The sequence below is a fragment of the Penicillium paradoxum genome, assembly GCF_028828445.1.
Source record: "Penicillium paradoxum strain IBT 22861 chromosome Unknown utg000003l_segment0_segment0, whole genome shotgun sequence".
In the NCBI taxonomy this organism is placed as follows: domain Eukaryota; kingdom Fungi; phylum Ascomycota; class Eurotiomycetes; order Eurotiales; family Aspergillaceae; genus Penicillium; species Penicillium paradoxum.
The window spans coordinates 3,022,917-3,041,282 of NW_026643181.1; the positions used below are offsets into that span (position 1 = coordinate 3,022,917).

Genomic DNA, 18,366 nt, shown 5'->3' on the forward strand with positions numbered 1-18,366 from the left:
ATTGGATGCAGTTCAAGACCAAGTCATAGGCAAACCACAGTCTTTTATACCTCTTTTCTGTCCCAAACAGGCTCCGTCCGGAGATTTTGTCCTAGTTAGAGTCCCCCCACGGGGATCATATTGTGTTGTGAGCGATGAGTTTGGGCGAAACGAGCGCTCATAGGTGGAAAATACAGCGCAAACCCCCGTAAAGAAAAGAGAGAACGGCGGAAAGATAGATTCTAGGACTCTCCAAGGGAGAATTAAGAGCCAATCGCTTCATGTACAGATCTTTGCGTACACAGGTGAAGCCACCGACTTGGAAGGGTTAATATGCAATCTAGACTAAGAGGTAGTCGTGCTATTCAGGCACAATCAAACAAATAAGCTTGATAGTATTACTGTAGAAGGATTTGTCTATTTGGACAGTTTATTCTAGGAGGATCAGCCTGAAAGCCCAGTGTGACATGGCCAAAAAAAAGAAGAAAGAAAATCCACCGCGGTAGCAACAAGAGCGCTGTAGGTATTGTGCATGCAACATGCCAGGAAGAAAATATATGACAGGGGTTGTGCTTCTGTTCCGATGTGTTTATATTCCGCCACGCAGCGACTTCGCTCCATCGATGAGCTGTAGATGGAAAGATAGTATCTGGGGTTCATCCTGTCCTGTTCAAACTCATGCGACGCTCCCTGGTGAAATATCGAGATGACCTAGCATTGAGGCTGAACAACGTCAAAGTCAAACTGAATCACCAAGTCGTTATAGGGAAAACGATGCGGGCAACGAAGAAAAGAAGTGCGAAACTCGCCCCGAAAAGTTCACAGGCGGAGACTCTTATTATGTACGCTTGAGAATTCAATCAAACACGTTAATCGTCTTTGGCCCGCTCGCCATAGGCTCTTGAGCCGGAGCCTGACCCAAATCCAGCCGCACGAGACCTGCTCGTTGCTACCACAGAAGGACTGTTGTATCGGATGGATGAGGATGAGGACGAGCTGCCCTGTAACCCAGATCTCCGCGATGCACCCTTGAAGGGGCTGGGAGAGTTCCGATCATCCATCAGCCCATCGTCAAGTTCAATTAAGTCGTCCATTCGCCACATATTGCGGCCCCTGCTGCTACTATACTGATTGGGTGATCCTTGTTGCAGTTCATTGATGCCGGCTTTGGCTCGCGTTGCTACTTTTCGAACCCAACCCTCAAAAGCCCCTCCAATGTTTTCAAGACCAGTCGATGCATTGGATGTGCCGGTTGACGCAGACTCGAAAGAAGCGTCCCGGAAATTATCACGGGGTTGTGCCGGAGCAAGATTAGGCATGTGCTGCGCGAAGAATCGAGTAAAACCATCTAATGCGGGACCGGGACCAGTCGAAGTGGGATCGAGGGTTCCCACACCAGTGCCAGACAACTGGATACTACTGCGTTGGCGATGATGCTGCGGGCGAGTGGGTTGCATGATCTTGGGTTTGGTTTGATCGCCATTGGGTCGAGATCGTGGCAACATACCGAAGGATGAGAGTAGGGGCGGGGATCCAGTTGGAGACGGGGGTGTGATTGTTTCCCGGTACAAATCTGGGGGTTCTGCGTCCGAATAGGATACGGATTTTCGACGAGTGCGCGGAAAGAATCCTAATGCTCTTCGAGGAACGCGCCCGATTTGTACTGGGTCTGGAAACCCATCCATGTTCACCCAAGACTCATGCTTCCAAGCGTGATTGGCATCAGCCCCAGCTGTAGTTGTAGACGCCTCTTCCGGAGAGATATTATCGGTATTAGTAGCCACGGGGACTATAGAGCTGTCGCTTGGATCTTCAGTATCATGGGTCAGAAGATCCACAGGCCTTTTAGGAACAGGGCGACCTTTCACAGAGCAAGCATCGACTGGTAATAAAACTGTGTTTCTGCTCTGAATATTGTCGTTAGGCCAAAACCCATTCGCTTTCCGAAACACTGCAGCCTGACAACCATATTTAATCGTCACACCGGTAATGGTGTCTGTGGGCTGCACTTTGTGGATATAAGCCAAGGCGTCTTCGTCGTGCTCTGGCCCAAATGCTTGATGCGAAGTGGCATCAGAGTCCCGTCTTTTGTGTGGAATTGTGCGACTCGCAATCAGATCGGTATCGGCAAGGAGTAGCGCTTCTCTCTTTTTGGCCTGCACCAAAGCTTGTCGCTCCTCCTTTGTCCCGGTTCCAATTTGCGGAGCGGTCGGTGCCGATGGGCCCCACGTTGACCTGGGGGCAGTCTTGATATATACGTCTGACCGCGATGGTTTCCTTCGACTGTGGGATGTCGCCGCATTATTCGGGGTTTCACGTCCAGTATCGCTCCCTAGCACCGAAGATGCCAGGCTTTGGAGAGAGGACCACGAGGAGTCCAGAAAGTCCGCAGCACCTCCCGACGACGGTGACTTTGATGCATTCCAAGCAAACGAGATGGGGGAATTTCGAGCACCACGATTGATGGATTCGGTCGCGCGGGATGGGCGTGTCATCGGAAGTGGTGACGCTCCACGGGATGATAATGGCGAGGGGGTCGCTCCCCGGGACCGAGTCGTTCCCACCTCGGACGGTGCAAGGGTAGTTGAGAATCCCGAAGAGAACGGCTGGAGATCATTTTGACAGGAATAATTTGTAGCATTATTGCTGGTGTCATTTTCATCATCCATTAATGAAACTAAGCGGCGAGGGCGCGATCGAACTGTGGATGTTGAAGTTGTGCTTGCGCTGACCATGTTGGAGCTTGGGGAAGCATGGGCAAAGCTTTGTGGGGAATTCATTCCTATGAATCCAACAAGATCAAGGATGCAAAAGAAAAGCCCCCTTAGAAGTGTGTGCTGCCAAGGCACCGGTTGCCATCAGTCAATCTAAGAGACCCATTCGTCATCCGCCCCGGAGTCGCATTCGTGGCCTTTGATCAGGAAGCACAGCAGGATACCTTGGCCATATAGCCAAGTGTGCATCCAAAATATGATAACGAGGTAAAGAGGTAAAATACCTAAGCTTCGAAAACGGATTAATGAGTTGAGGGAGAGTTGGCGATAGGAGGCCAGGAGGCGTGACGATAACGACCCGCAAAGCGCTCGAACGCGGAGTATCCAGAAGCCAAGTCGGGCTAAGTCAGGCCAATTGCTCTCAAATCTACAGACAGAGGGGTTCTGCCGAAGGCTGTACAAGAAATCAAAGTGTTCGACCTTCTGTACAATGTAGCAAGTTGGTTCGGATCTTTGGGGCGCATAGGCGATCGGCAGGTGACTTCGCCGCTTGGCAAAGTAACGGTACATGACAATGCCCAGTCAAGGCCACCTATTGCGTGTACAGGTACATCTCCATCCACATACGTACCCCCGGGGCATTCTCTCCACAAAATGTGTATGTCATCTCCTTACATCTACCAGGCACCTAGGTAGGTCTAGGTAGATCTAGGTAGGCCTAGGTAGCTAGCTAATTGAATGAACTCAATTGGTGAGCAAAATTGAGATTATATTGCTGTATCCAACAACATTTGTATACATCGAAAGTTCTATTAACAAGCCGGCCATACACAAAAGATTACACCCGCATAGGCCAACCCCCAAACTCATGGCCATCCATTAATCCGGAGTTTGGAAGTTCCAGGGGATAATGCCCAGTCCTCGCGCTGCGGGACAAGGGAAGGGAAAATATCAATAAAAGCCCCAGGATGCTTTACATTCACTCTGGTGGCTCAGCCATCACAGAGTGTTGAATTTCGGCTTCCGACGCGGCTTCAGACTCAGTACTCCAATCGCCATCTCCCTTCTCGGCAGCTTTGCCAGTTGGGGTAGATGGGAGGGTAGGTGGGGGAATGACCTTGATCCCACCGGCGCGAGAGAAGAAATCTTCTGTGCGAAGCCCACGAACTTCTTGGGGGTCCATCGTATCCATTTGCATCCCATTAGCCTTCTTTGTTCGAATCAGTTCCCGTACAGGAACCATCGCTGCGTCTCGACATGCCTCCTTGATATCGCTACCAGACATACCGGCCATAGTTTTGACCAGATAGTGTAGATCGAAATTATCGCGATCAACCTTGGTGTCTTTGAGTATCAGGCTGAGAATGCGAAGACGCTGGGCGACCGGAGGAAGGGTAACGGGGAACTTCTTGGGCATTCTTCGGAGAATGGCCTCGTCGATGTCCTGAATGCGATTGGTCGCCCCCAAAACAACAATTCGCTGGGGCTCCCCCGTCGAATTTGCCGACGTTAGACCGTCCCAGTGAGTCATAAATTCTGCCTTAACCATACCGCTTGCCTCGTGCTCGCCACTTCTCCGGGTTCCAAGTACAGCATCAATCTCATCAATGAAAACGATGGCAGGTTGTAGCTTGCGCGCCAGCGAGAACACCGCGTTGACCAATTTATTGGAGTCGCCGTACCATTTCTCCGTCAACGTTGAAATATGTAAGTTGATAAAGCATGCTCCACTCTCTGATGCTAGGGCTTTGGCAAGCATGGTTTTTCCGCACCCAGGCGGACCGTATAGGAGGACGCCAGAAGGTGCAGTCAACAGAGACGACGTGGACGAGTAGAGGTGAGGCATCGTGAGCGGGTAGATAACCGATTCCTTCAGCTCCTCAATGATCTCGTCAAGGCCGCCAATATCTTCGAAAGATACCGAGATATCCTCTGGCGCAACCACATCCATCGCAATCGCTTGTTCATATTGACTCAAGGTAAGCTCCCTCTTTCGCTGCCCTTTATCCCGTTTCGCACCGCCCCTTCTCGGCGACTCATCATCCGATTCATTCCCACCCTCCAATCGACGTAAGATGGCAGCGGACTTCTGTCGTTGTTCCTCCTTCTTCTGGCTCTCCGGGTCGAAATCAAGACGCGATAGAAGATAGCGAATGAGGAAGTAGGCGGACGCAGACTATACGTGTTAAAAGCGTTCAATCCTCTCAGAAACCAAAACTATAATCTTACAGTGCCTGCAACCATCAACATTTCTTGGAAGAACTGTTGCCATCTCCGACCACCGGCTGAAGCCATGATGATAAGGGAATAGATGGAGTGTGAAGATAGAGTGGGGGGAAATGGCGCAAGGAACAGCCCCTAAATAGTGAAATGATTAAGGATAACGAGACGTAAACTAGAGTACAGTATTAAAAGAAGTTAGCCGAGTCCGAAGATCAATCGGGGAGCTGTGGCGCGGGAGCCGGGGGACATGCCAGTCACATGTCGTAAGGCGGAGACGGTGTTGGGGGTGTTGTTGTCGGTGCGCGTCCCGCGAGCATGCGACTGTCAAACAATTATACACCGAGATGCCACCCAAACGAAAAGCCCCTTCCAAACTGTCTGGGCTAGTAGGCTCCGATGACGAGGATATCATGCAAGCCACAGCAAAAGAACCAGATACCTCCAATGAGCCTCCCGCCAAAAGACGCAGAGGCAGACCGCGTACTTCACACGAGAATGTCATCGAGACCAAACCCACCAAACCTACTACACGAACCAAAAAACAACAAATAACTGTAAATGAGCCAGAATCAGCTGCAGAGAAGAAGCCCGCTCGCCGAGGACGACCTCGAGGAAGCCGTGCAGCCCAGGACGCTGAGACGCCTGCAGAGGAAGCAGTGGAGAACGTGCTTCCCGAACATGATGATGCACACGACCGGAAGGAAGATTCCCCCATCGCTAAAGATACCAACAAACAGCCACCCAAGGCAACGAAGGCTAAGGCCGCGGCGCCTGCCACACGCGGTCGGGGACAAGGCCGCGCGGTCAGCGCACAGCTCCATACCGACGGCGGATTCGAGTTTACCCCGGGTAGTGCTCGACATGTTAGCTTCCATGGACATGACACTGAAAAAGACGCAACAACCTCTCCAGCTCGTCTTGCGACCCAGGAATGGAAGGAATCTGAAGCCGAAGGTCCTCAACAGAACGAGGAGCCCCCAGCGGAGCTCGTGAACGAGACTCCGAGCTACAAGCGCAACACGGCATCCCCAATCAAGAATAGCCGCCCGCGGCCATCGATATTACGCAACTCACAAGATTCTTCTCCTCGTAAACGCAAGTTAGGAGGCACTGACTCCGAACAGGGTGGCGACCCGGAATTGAGGCGCAGGCTGGGTGACATGACCAAGAAGCATGATGCCCTAGAGAGTAAATACCGCAATCTGCGGGAGATTGGAATTGTCGAAGCCAACACCAACATGGAGAAACTACGAAAGCAAAATGAGACTGTTGTTACAGGTGAGTTTCTCCGTTGTTTTATCACCACTTGAGCAGACAAATTAATACGTCCTGTTTAGCATCAAATCAATTGATTGATTCGCTGAAGGCCGAATTGGAGACCCAGCGAAAATTAGGATTTCAAAGCCGTGGGCTTCAGAAGCAACTTAAAGACCGTGATGTTGAATTGGCTCGGCTCAAATCCGAGGCCGATGAAGCACGGATACAGCTCGCCTCCGCACAATCTGAAGTCAAAGCCTTACAGACAAAGCTCGCAGCGGCGCGCAACACAGCTGCTAGTCTCGAGGGTGCTGCTGCAAAGGTCCCTGGCAGTGCCATCAAGGGTGGCGCCTCCAACCGTGCTAATGCAGCTGCCAGCGCTGAAGCGGCACAGGCTTCCCAGCTCGCACAACTGAAGGAAGACCTGTACAGTGACTTAACAGGCTTGATCGTTCGCGATGTCAAGAACAGAGATTCAGAACACGTATACGATTGTATCCAAACTGGCATCAATGGAAGTAAGTTGCCCAATTATTTCATATTTGGACTTCCTTCTAACCACTTTGCAGCTCTACATTTCCATTTAGTTGTGCCCAAGGCCTCGGCCGATTACAACCAGACCGAGTTCCAGTATTTGCCTCTCCTGGACTCTAACCGCGATCGCGACCTGGTCAACATGCTGCCAGACTTCCTGACAGTGGATATCACATTTGTTCGCGGACAAGCGGCCAAGTTCTACACACGCGTCATCGATGTTCTGACAAAACGGCGATCTCTCCCAGCATAATAGCAGTGCTGATACCGCTTGCCATTTCAAGGTGCCCTAAGGAGTCCGGCTCTTTTCATGGAGTTTGTCCAGGGCTGGGAATGTAATTGAAGCCTTTATTCTGATCATAAAGCTCATGGGTGTCAACGAGAACTTCTCTCAAGCTTAGGAAACGCTTGTGTGCTTATATTTACATACTTTTACGCAGAGGATAATGTCTGCCAGCGGGCACCTTGCCCAACAAGCAAAAGTGAGGATGGCTCTTGAAGCAGAACGAGGAGATATTGCCCGTGGTCATATTGATTAACGAAGTACTGCATGAGCATAGTAGTGTTATGTAGCCAAGCACTAGCCACGTGAAACTAGACAACGTCGAAACAAGCTCTGTTTCGGACTATAAGCTCGTAGAGGTGTCCACGGGAGATCTGCAGCCTTTTACAACATAGAAGCTGCCAGTAACGGATGTATCGCGATGTACGGAGTAGATAGCTGTGGTGCTAGGTGAACACGGCACAATTGGAGGCCTGTGATTGGCTCTCACCGCCCCCAAGTTCCCCGATGCGTCTCACCAAAAGTTGTCGTGTTGCGTTTGACCTTCATACCTCCTTTTTGTGATTCCTTGAATTTTGTGGCAGTGGACCACTTCCACTCGTTTGAACCCAGAATACCTGAGAGACTAGGATCATGGCGCGTCTCGGCCGCGTCGGGTTCTTGGCCCTCGCAGTGGTCTTCCACTTGATCTATACATACTCGATCTTCGATATTTACTTCGTCAGTCCAATTGTGAGTGGCATGCGATCATATGGGGTTGAAAGATCATCAGCAGCCCCCGCACCAGCCAAACGTCTCGTTCTTTTTGTTGCCGACGGCCTACGGGCAGACAAGGCCTTCCAAGCGTTCCGCGACCCATCCCCCGATGCCGATCCAGAAAACGACGAATTGATTCGACTATCGCCATTTATCCGCTCGAAAGTCCTTTCCCATGGAACATTTGGTGTCTCGCACACCCGTGTTCCCACCGAGTCTCGACCAGGCCATGTTGCGCTTATCGCAGGTCTCTATGAAGATGTGTCCTCCGTCACCACAGGGTGGAAAATGAACCCAGTGAATTTCGATAGTGTGTTCAACCAAAGCCGACACACATGGAGCTGGGGGAGTCCCGATATTCTACCAATGTTCAAGGAGGGTGCCGTGCCAGGGAGGGTCGACGCAGAAATGTACAGTGAAGAACTGGAGGATTTCACCGTGGATGCGACACATTTGGACACTTGGGTCTTTTCTAAAGTCCAGAGCCTCTTTGAGTCGGCAAAGAAGGACCCAGAATTGGACCGGAAATTGCGGGATGACAAGTTGGTGTTCTTTCTCCACCTGCTTGGCTTGGATACCACTGGCCACGCTTTCCGACCTTACTCGAACGAATACCTACACAACATCCAGGTGGTGGATCGGGGAGTTCAAGCAGTCACAAAGTTGATGGACGACTTTTACGGTGATGACAAAACGGCGTTTGTTTTCACCGCAGACCATGGCATGAGTGACACAGGCAGCCATGGTGATGGTCATCCTGACAACACCCGGACACCCTTGGTTGTTTGGGGTTCTGGTGTTGCGCGACCCCAGCTCTCAGCTAGCGGCATTGCTGAAGGGCATGAGGATGGATTCTCGGCCGATTGGGGATTCGACCAGGTCCGCCGACACGATGTGGCACAGGCCGATGTTGCCGCACTTATGGCCTACCTAGTCGGTCTTGACTTCCCTGTCAACTCAGTTGGCAAATTGCCGCTAGACTATATCAATGCAAACCCCAAAGAGAAGGCGCTGGCCGCTCTCGCCAACACTCAGGGGGTCTTAGAAATGTACCGCGTCAAAGAAGAGCAAAAGAGGCACGCAGTGATCAGGTATGTGCCTTACGAACCTCTATCGGGCTATCACGAGAACTCGATTGAAGGCAGACTGGCAAGCATACAGGCACTCATATCCAGTGGAGACCACGCTGAGGCAATTGTGGTGTCTGCGGAGCTTCTTCGTGTTGCCCTTGAAGGCCTGCGCTACCTACAAACATATGACTGGGTATTCTTGCGGACCATCGTCTCTGTTGGATACTTGGGCTGGATCGCGTATGCGCTGACCACGGTGATTGATCTTCATGTCTTGCATGGAACGTCAGACACTCATCGGACGACCGCGAGCATCTCATTCTTCTCATCCATTCTAGTGGCCTTATTTTCGGTTTTCCTCTACCAAGGCTCATCATGGCGCTACTACTTCTACGTATCTTTCCCCGTTTATTTCTGGGAGGAGGTATTCGCGCGCCGCAAGGCTCTGATTGCGGGTCGCGGGATCATACTGGGCCATGTGCGCTCTTTCACTGGATACCTCAAGTTTGGACTCCAGCTACTCGCATTCCTCGGTGTGATGGAAGCAATGGTCCAATCCTATTTCCACCGGGAAATTTTCACTGTTTGCTTTGCCCTGGGTGCATTGTGGCCTGTGGTACATGGATTCAGCTTCATTCGCAAGCATGCGTTCCTGTCTGTGACTTGGGCCCTTGGCTGTGGATTGATGAGTTTGTTCACTCTTCTGCCAGTAATCAAGGTTGAAAACATTGATACCATGTAAGCACCCGCTCTGTTCTCATTAGATTTTGGTAACTGACTTGTTTGCAGTACCTATGGCGGCTTGCTTATGTTCCTTACTGGCATCTTGTATTTGCTGTTCGAAGATGCCATCATTGGATCTCGTGAGCCGGCATTGAAAGAACCAAGTGCTCTTGGCCGTGTTGGCTCACGAGTCATCATGGGAATTCAACTTGGCATGGTCATGCTTGCTGTGATCGTCACTCGGTCCTCTGTGCTCTCTCTCCAGGCCCGCCAAGGCCTACCTTTTGGGAACCTCGTAGTTGGGTGGGTTGTCCTAGGTAAGTTTACCGCGCAGTGTCCTAGGACCATGAGAATGTGCTTTCTACCAAGATACTAATTCCAAGTCAGTGACTTCTTTGGTTCTACCATTCTTCCACCGTTTGTATCCGAACAGCCACTATTTGCACCGGCTTATGATCATCTTCTTGACCTTCTCCCCAACCTTTATCATCCTCACAATCTCGTGGGAGGGGCTGTTCTATTTTGTGTTCTGCATGACCATTATGACCTGGGTTCGCCTGGAACATGCGATCTACGTCTATACGACAGGCACTATAACAAAACCTAAGAGTACTAGCGTGACGATCATCGACGGTGAAAGATTCTACTACCGGGCGCTTACTCTCTCCGATGTTCGCGTGGCACTCTTCTTCTTTTTTCTCCTGCAGTCAGCTTTCTTCAGCACTGGCAACGTCGCCTCGATCTCGACCTTCTCTCTCGACAGCGTTCGTCGCCTTATCCCCGTCTTTGACCCCTTCGCCCAGGGCGCCCTTTTGATTCTCCAAATCCTCATCCCCTTTGCTATCATCAGCGCTAATCTGGGCATCCTCAACCGCCGCTTGGAGGTACCTCCGAGTGCGCTCTTCATGGTTGTCATGGCGATCTCGGACATCATGACGCTCAACTTCTTCTTTATGGTGCGTGATGAAGGTTCATGGCTCGATATCGGTATGACCATCAGCCACTTCTGCATTGCGAGTGCGCTCTGTACTTTTGTGGCCGGCCTGGAGTTCCTCAGCGAACAATTTGTCAGCGGCGTGGATTTCAGCCCCATGGCGGCCGTAGTCCAGACCGTCGAAGCCACCGCCCGTGGCGAGGGCAAGGAGTCGAAGAAGACGTCCGATACCAAGTCTAAGGCGAAGTCCAAGTCCAAAGGCAAGGGCAAGGGCAAAGCAAAGAATGGATCGTCATAGATATATGTTAATATAATGCACACATGCTTTCCCATATTCCCGATCTCCACCTTTGATCTGGTTTATGTTGTAGACCCCCATTGTTTCGGGATATCTCTTTGTGTGGCTGTAACTGTACTCCGTAGGCCCTCGGACATCGATTGATTCCCGTCGCCTTGTGCCTGACGTTGCAGAATAGCCCAGGGAGCACTCTCATTGGTCGAGAAGTTACCGAGGCATCACGAGCTGCTTGTGAAGCCCCCCTTCACCAGATGCGCTCATGTTTCCCTCTTTTGGGGGTCCTTTGATTACATCTGGTGCAAGTTCGCCTCCCCGCAACTTCCCCGGGTTTTTTTTTTTTCTGTTCTTTTCCCCTCATTCCCTGTCGTTTCATGATCCCCCGCAATCTCATGCTTTGATGGGAATTCGAAGGATCGGCTAGAATGATCTACAACTTACTAGGGAGTCCCTTTTTTTAGATTAATACTTCTGAAACATTCCAGACGCTAATACTCCGTACAAGCCATACGGAGTACGGAGTACGGAGTACGCAGAACTCTACTGCGTTGGTACGGAGTGCTCCGTAGTAGGTCTTCTCCTACGGAGTACACGATGTATACATGTACGTTGTACGTTGTACATTAAGCGGTGGCCAGTGGGCAGGTCACACCGCGCATTGCATATATATCCGTATTTGGTCTCTTGAGTTCCAAAACTCCCCTATTTCCCCCTGCACACATGATATTTCGCCTCTCCGCATCTTCCCGCGTGCTGGCCTCTGGGCTATTTACCTATCATTCGGGATTGGAGGCGCAAAGCTAACGCAGGATCCAGGACCTGGCACGTTATGACCAATCTGGCATCTGCTACCCCTTGGTCAAATCGGATGGGCCCGAACCCCGAATGGAGGCTGAAGCCATGGGTCCTTTCCATATTTCCACGCATTGTGGAGTGGCCCTAAATAAGGTCCTAGCGGGACGTCCCCAGGGCTGATAATTGGGACGTGGTAATTGGCGACTCGATACGACTTGCATCTTGTACTTCAGCATACCGGTACTCGTTGACTCGGGGTACCAATACGAAATGTCACAATATCAGTACGGAGTACGGAGTAAACACTTCGTAGGTCTTGCTCAGCGCCCCAACTTCTCCAGATGGCTTTTGCATAATTTCGGGATTTAGCGCTTAGTCAATTCGCATGCAATTTGGATTCTTCGTTCTTACTGCCCCTTTTCCTTGTTTGGGTTCGAGAATCAGGGAGGGGACTATACACTTACTTCGTCTCTACCTGTGGGTGGGGAGATATATATGCGCAAGTCCAAATAGAACGGAATATACACACAAAACATAAAGATCAAGCATAAAACATCTATCAAATATCCAATATCAAATCCTGCAAGCAAAGTGCTGACCCAAAAAGGGGACCCCACCAGTGACCTCAGATGGTCCCATTCAATGACCCCCAGTTAATGCCCCCCTGCAACGCCCTTGTTGCCACGTCCCAACGGTTCCCCCAGAACTTTGATATTCTCTCTCTCTTTCCCCTCTGTCTTCCGGTACTTTCTCTTGCTGATTTTCTGTTCTTGATCGCGTGGCTCTGTTGGGATTCCTTTTTGGTTGTTTTTTTTTAATACCGTGATACCCCGTGGGGATCTCTACTCAACCTGGACTTTATATCCTGAGATCGTTTCCCTCCGAGCGCATCCAACCTTCCCATTCCCAGGACTATTCGATCAAGTTTACCCACTCCCAGGTTGGATGGAGAGGACTGTGTGGCCATGAGTACTACTGAATTCCACCCCGATCAGCTATCGGACAATCACCCCAGCCCGGCCCCGAGCAACGCAGGCTCCACGGGAACTTCGGGCATCACAGTGCGCAATGGCCCCCAAGGCCAGCCGCTGAGTTTTAGAAGGTAGGCATATGCTTGCTCTTTCTAGTCAATAGGTGATCTTGGCCACACACTGCTATGGGGGTGATATTTTGGGAGGGTCGCGGCGATGTGCGCAAACCGGGCGTTGAGATGGGAGGGGGGAGGGGGGGGTTTGCAGGCTTTTCGCTTTCCCCTGGAGAAAGGAAAACCTTTGAAGTTTTAGAAGCATTCTTGAATATCTGCTAATTCGTTTTATCTAATCTTAGACAACGTGCATCACGCGCGTGTGAGGTACGTCTGCATTTTTATCGAGGGGACGCGACTCTGGAGCCGAGGTTCTCACGCACCTCGGCTCAGTTTCTTATCGCGATGCATACGCATATACACTCCCCTGTAGTCTTTTGGTGAACAATGTGACTGACATTTCTATTTTTCGCTCTATTAAGACATGTCATGCTCGGAAGGTGAGTTCTCCCCCTTGCATCTCTTCTCTCCACGTCGTCGCTCTAACCGTCGCTGTCGCCCAACAGGTCCGATGCGATGCAGCCAGTCTCGGGGTGCCTTGCACGAATTGTGTCGCTTTCTCGATCGAGTGTAAAATCCCTTCCCCGAAACGAAAGAAGACGAACCAGAGCAAGAACAAAGAGGACGCTCAATATGACGATAGTCCACCTCAGACTGCCTCCTCGATTGTCGACGCCGCGGTAGCGCATTTCCGACCTACGAGTACCGAGGAGCCAGTCGGCTCAGGCTCTGGCCCTGGCCCTGTTCCTGCGCCCAGAGAAAAAGAAAAAAGTTCAGACTCGGATGAAAAGAACAACGCTTTTGGATACCGAAACAACCGTATGGCCGTCGACGGCATGCCTAATACGTCCCTTTCCGAGGCTGAGGCGGCCCAGCAAGCTTCGACTGATAATGCTTATGCCCAATTCATGAAGCCTAAATTTGCCCGGGCTCCGATAAAGGAGGCTGGCCGGGTGGCGTACTTAGGCGAATCATCAAATCTGTCACTTTTGGTTCAAGATCGCCATGGAACTGCAGATGTCGTGCACTATCCTCTCCCACCGAATATCAGAGGATCCCGCGCCCGGTTGACAGACTTGGACAATTTGGAAATCGATATTCTGCATCAGCGGGGCGCATTCCTGCTCCCGCCCAAACCACTTTGTGATGAGTTAGTGGACGCCTACTTCAAGTGGGTTGCACCCGTGGTGCCGATTATCAACAAGAGTCGCTTCATGCGACACTACCGCGACCCCAAGAACCCACCATCGCTGCTACTACTCCAGGCGATTCTGCTGGCAGGATCGAGAGTCTGCACCAACCAACAGCTTATGGATGCGAATGGCTCGACAACCCCTGCGGCTATGACTTTCTATAAGCGTGCTAAGGCATTGTATGATGCGAATTATGAGGATGACCGTGTCACCATCGTGCAGGCATTGGTACTTCTGGGTTGGTACTGGGAGGGGCCTGAAGGTGAGTCTTGTTCATATCAGTTGATCCTAATCGTCTTTCTGACTAGCAGTAGATGTCACCAAGAATGTGTTCTACTGGACACGGGTAGCTATGGTGGTGGCCCAGGGCTCCGGGATGCACCGCAGTGTCGAAATGTCCCAGCTCAATAAACCGGACAAGAGACTTTGGAAGCGAATCTGGTGGACTCTGTTCACCCGGGATCGCTCTGTGGCTGTCGCGTTGGGACGACCCATTGGGATCAATACGGATGACTCGGATGTTGAGATGGTGACAGAAGATGATTTCATCGAGGATGAACTCGATACTCCCGCCGAATACCCAGCAGATCCTGTCCATGTCCAGTTCTTCCTGCAGTATGTCAAGTTGTGCGAGATCATGGGCTTGGTCCTGTCACAGCAGTACTCTGTGGCCTCCAAGTCGCGGCGTATGAATGCAATGGACCTCACTCACTCCGATATGGCGCTTGCCGATTGGCTGCAGAACTGCCCCAAAGAAGTATGCTGGCAACGCTCTCGGCATCATTTCTGGGCAGCGCTCTTGCACTCTAATTACTACACTACGCTCTGTCTTCTCCACAGAGCCCACATGCCGCCTGCCTCATCCGCGCCCAATAACTACAGGGTCGAAGAAATGGCTTACCCATCGCGAACAATCGCCTTCCAAGCTGCAGGCATGATCACGTCTATAGTCGAGAACCTTCAGGCGCATGGGGAAATTCGGTACACGCCTGCCTTCATCGTATACAGTTTATTCTCAGCGTTGATCATGCATGTGTACCAAATGCGTTCCTCGGTTCCTTCAATTGTGGCCACCTGCCAGGAAAGGATCAATGTGTGCATGTCCGCCCTAAAGGATGTATCAAAGGTTTGGCTGGTGGCAAAAATGGTAAACACTTTATTCGAGTCTATCCTCGGAAACAAGGTGCTTGAAGAACGACTCCAGAAGGCTGCAGGCCGGAGACATCAGCGAACACGGCACGGCGAATCCTCAACCTCTAAAAGGCCGGACCCGCCAAAGCGCAAATTTGACGACATGGATATTGGCATACCTAATGGTGGGCCCACACCCCCGGTGTCATATGAACGCTCCCGGCCTCAGACGCCTGCTGTCACACCTTCCCGGGAACTGAATCCACCTACTCTCGGCGGCCATCAATCACCAAACAATGCCCGCGGTCCTCACGATTCCCTGGTCGGTACTGGCAACTCTCGATCCAACACCCGGCCTACAACGCCATTCAACGGCCAATTCTCTCTGCCCGCCACACCTCCTGACTTCTTCCTGGTGACTCGTACCTCACCTAACCTCTCCCCATCCCTTTGGGAGAACTTCCAACCCGACCAATTGTTCCCAGACGGCACCGCCTTCTTTCCGGAACTAACATCGCCTCCCCAGCCTGCCGCAGTCGACCCATCCCTCCAGATCCCGTCACAAATGCCCGCGGGGATGTCCCAACGCCCTCCCATGATGAACAACCAGCCGCAGCCCGTCCCGGGTCGCAGTATGTCCGTCTCGCAGGGTAGTCCGTCGATGATGCCGGGACTGCCGGGGGCAATGGGAATGCAGCCCACCCCGCCGCAACAAATGTTCGGTATGGAGGGCCAGCATCAGCAAGCCTGGCCGCCCATGCAGGGTCTTGATGGAACTATGAGTGGGGCAGCGATGGATGCTGCTAGTCAAGACAATGATACCTGGAGTAGCAGCTCTCGTAGTGGACCGACCGCGCCGACGACACTGAATGTCGAGGACTGGTATGTTCCCATAATTTTGGTTCTAGTTGATCTTTGCTTACATTCTGTATACAGGTTCCAATTCTTCGGCATCAACGGCGGATTTGGCGACTTGGCTGCCTAACCACGACATGAACTATGCATCACTTCATGATTACGCACTTACGCACGCTTCACCTTTGGAGGCTGGACTTGTGGCCCAGGAATACAATTCCTTTGGCAGACATTAATCTAATTGCTAAACTGGTATATACTATCATCTTCCGGGGCTTTCCTTTCCCGGTTCGCACAAAATGGATTGCTCTTGGGGCGATGTGGGTTCTGCTGGGGGCGTTTGTGGGATTCTTTCGAGGTCTGTTCTGCCATTAGGGATGGGTCTCATGGATTTACATTGAGGAGCTTGATAGCTTTGTTTTCTTTATTCTTGGTCTTTGTCTTTTTTTTTTCTCTTCCACCTTACGATATCTACTCCTGTCTCGTACTTAGGCTGTTACGTTGGGAGAGCTTCACGGACTGGCATCCGGGGGGAGTTTGGATCGAGTATATATGAATTTCAATGTATCTTGACATATGACTTGTACTTCAAGTGGATTGACACGTGGAAAACCACTTGTTTAGAGGGTACGCCGTACTTGGTGGGTGTCGAAGGTGGAAAGTGATGTGTATGCGCAGGATCCTCGACGCGTCGAGTCGCGTCCCCTCGAGGCCGTCGCGGGTAGATCGCAGATTAAAACCCGCTCACCTCTTGCGTCCGTCCCCTCTCATCTGTTCCAATCCAGACTCCGTACATATATCTGAATCCTATATTTAGCCACAATGCCTCCCAAGAGAAATTCTACCAATTCCGCTCCAGCCAAGGGCGCAAAGAAGTCCAAAGTCACGGATATCGACCCAGCCGAAGCAGAACTCAAGCCTATTCTTGACAAGCGCTGGTCTGCAGTATCTGTATCGCGCAACGCAGACTGTTCATTCAGATTGCGGACCGCCGACCGTGTCGACGCTTTTACCTATGTTTGTCTGGGCTGCGCGCCTTGGCGAACGGAAATCCATGAAGATGAAGATGAAGAGGATGAGACAGACGAGGAAGAGCTAGAGAAGAGGAAGAGAGATGACGCGGTATGTTGCTATTACGTAGCAGAGGATCTAGGTTCTCCAGGGCATCAATCCTGAAGAATTCGAATTGTTCCGGAGTCACATTACAGTAAAAACAGTCGCTGATCCAGATACTAGGAAGCTGACAAGGAGACCACCCTTGAACCTGCTTCCGAGCACCCAAATGAAAAATGGATATTCACCAATGCCGGCATATCCAAGTGGATGGCGTTGAGACAACAGACTTCCGTGCGTGACCCGGATAACTTCGAGATGCATGTCTACAACGATTATTTCGGCTATGGGATTATGGAGCTGGTGGAGAACCTGCTCGTGGATTTTGAGGAGGCTACTGGCGATTGGAAGATGCAATGGGCTATTTGTGAAGGGACAGGGCTGTATTTTCAAATGAGTGCTATCATGCAATTAGTCGGGTTTGTCTCTCTTCCCCCCTCAAGTTTTGAAAGGCTGCTGATGAGTGCAATATAGCTGCGAGGATGGAGAAACGGTGAACGCGGTATTTATTGCTTTCGGTACAATGTTCCTCACCATGCTCGCGACTCTGGAGCGAAATGACATCCTCAAGCCCGACTCTGAAATCAAGAACATTGGCGCTGTCATGGGTATGTTCATCCGCTTCATGGTTGATTTGAAAGATTACGGTATCAACTGGCCGCAGCATGAGCCCAAAATTAAGGCTTATGCTGCGAAGCACGATATCAAGATTTATGGCTTGAATGACCCATGCTATGAAGAACCGTCAGATGAGGTTGAGATTCCCGAGGCTACAGCTGGAGCCAATGATCCCTGGGGCTGGAAACAGGCAATTACGAAGCTAAGAGAGAACAAGGACGAGCCTCTTGGTGGTGACTCAAAGGATATCACGTCCTGGACTCCCGCAGAACGCAGGAAGGCGAGCTTTGACAAGAAGGATCCCATCCCTCGAAGCGCCTTGAACCGAATCAAACAAGGTCTGATCATGGAGTTGGCTTAGCCGTGTGAGGAAATGTAGCCCTTGTATGTACATTACAATCGTTGTTGGGACCGTTTTGGTTTGTTTGAAACATTATTCATGTCTTCGTTACATCGTCGGTTGTCTCATTTTGGAGCTTGAGCAGAGTATAACCATCACTCAATACATCTAAGATAGTTAAATTCCCCAAGCCCCTAGGGGGTCGGTTCCTATATTCCCTCTTGACCGTTGCAGCCTTTTTACATGTTGAACTAGAGTCCCAACGAGGATCGAACCGATCGATTTGCAGAGCGAGATTGCCCAGATGACCACCAGATAAATCCCAGATGATCCTGCGGAAGATTCATCAGTGAATATTTTATGGCTTTCGGCAATCGAGGCAATCAGATATCCCACTTCACCTCGGGTAACCATGGCCAGTCCAAGGATAGAGGATGGATACAAGAATTTCGGCCTAATCGCAGGCCTA

General features: G+C 51.1%; 6 protein-coding genes across 6 annotated transcripts; 4 read left to right on the forward strand and 2 right to left on the reverse strand.

The window, feature by feature from the left end:
- Window positions 1-848: 848 nt before the first annotated feature.
- On the reverse strand, window positions 849-2,714 carry N7457_003030 (putative LysM domain protein; the record flags this gene model as incomplete). Its single annotated transcript, XM_057174076.1, has 1 exon — window positions 849-2,714. The coding sequence occupies one exon, from the start codon at window positions 2,712-2,714 to the stop codon at window positions 849-851; it is 1,866 nt and encodes a 621-aa protein (XP_057034227.1).
- A 958-nt stretch (window positions 2,715-3,672) lies between these two features.
- Window positions 3,673-4,988, reverse strand: N7457_003031 (protein-degrading AAA family ATPase MSP1; the record flags this gene model as incomplete). The annotated part of the gene is made up of 2 exons (XM_057174077.1): window positions 3,673-4,869; window positions 4,923-4,988. 2 exons carry the CDS (start codon window positions 4,986-4,988, stop codon window positions 3,673-3,675), a joined length of 1,263 nt encoding a protein of 420 aa, XP_057034228.1.
- Window positions 4,989-5,260: 272 nt separating this feature from the next.
- On the forward strand, window positions 5,261-6,960 carry N7457_003032 (putative chromosome segregation protein (Pcs1); the record flags this gene model as incomplete). The annotated part of the gene is made up of 3 exons (XM_057174078.1): window positions 5,261-6,194; window positions 6,254-6,691; window positions 6,743-6,960. The coding sequence occupies 3 exons, from the start codon at window positions 5,261-5,263 to the stop codon at window positions 6,958-6,960; spliced, it is 1,590 nt and encodes a 529-aa protein (XP_057034229.1).
- Window positions 6,961-7,623: 663 nt separating this feature from the next.
- Window positions 7,624-10,771, forward strand: N7457_003033 (mannose-ethanolamine phosphotransferase MCD4; the record flags this gene model as incomplete). The annotated part of the gene is made up of 3 exons (XM_057174079.1): window positions 7,624-9,554; window positions 9,606-9,856; window positions 9,927-10,771. The coding sequence occupies 3 exons, from the start codon at window positions 7,624-7,626 to the stop codon at window positions 10,769-10,771; spliced, it is 3,027 nt and encodes a 1,008-aa protein (XP_057034230.1).
- A 1,733-nt stretch (window positions 10,772-12,504) lies between these two features.
- Window positions 12,505-15,956, forward strand: farA (CeGAL family transcription factor; the record flags this gene model as incomplete). The annotated part of the gene is made up of 6 exons (XM_057174080.1): window positions 12,505-12,665; window positions 12,741-12,793; window positions 12,890-12,914; window positions 13,021-14,102; window positions 14,149-15,853; window positions 15,908-15,956. 6 exons carry the CDS (start codon window positions 12,505-12,507, stop codon window positions 15,954-15,956), a joined length of 3,075 nt encoding a protein of 1,024 aa, XP_057034231.1.
- A 692-nt stretch (window positions 15,957-16,648) lies between these two features.
- N7457_003035 (uncharacterized protein) lies at window positions 16,649-17,918 on the forward strand (the record flags this gene model as incomplete). The annotated part of the gene is made up of 3 exons (XM_057174081.1): window positions 16,649-16,948; window positions 17,063-17,358; window positions 17,414-17,918. The coding sequence occupies 3 exons, from the start codon at window positions 16,649-16,651 to the stop codon at window positions 17,916-17,918; spliced, it is 1,101 nt and encodes a 366-aa protein (XP_057034232.1).
- Window positions 17,919-18,366: the final 448 nt, after the last annotated feature.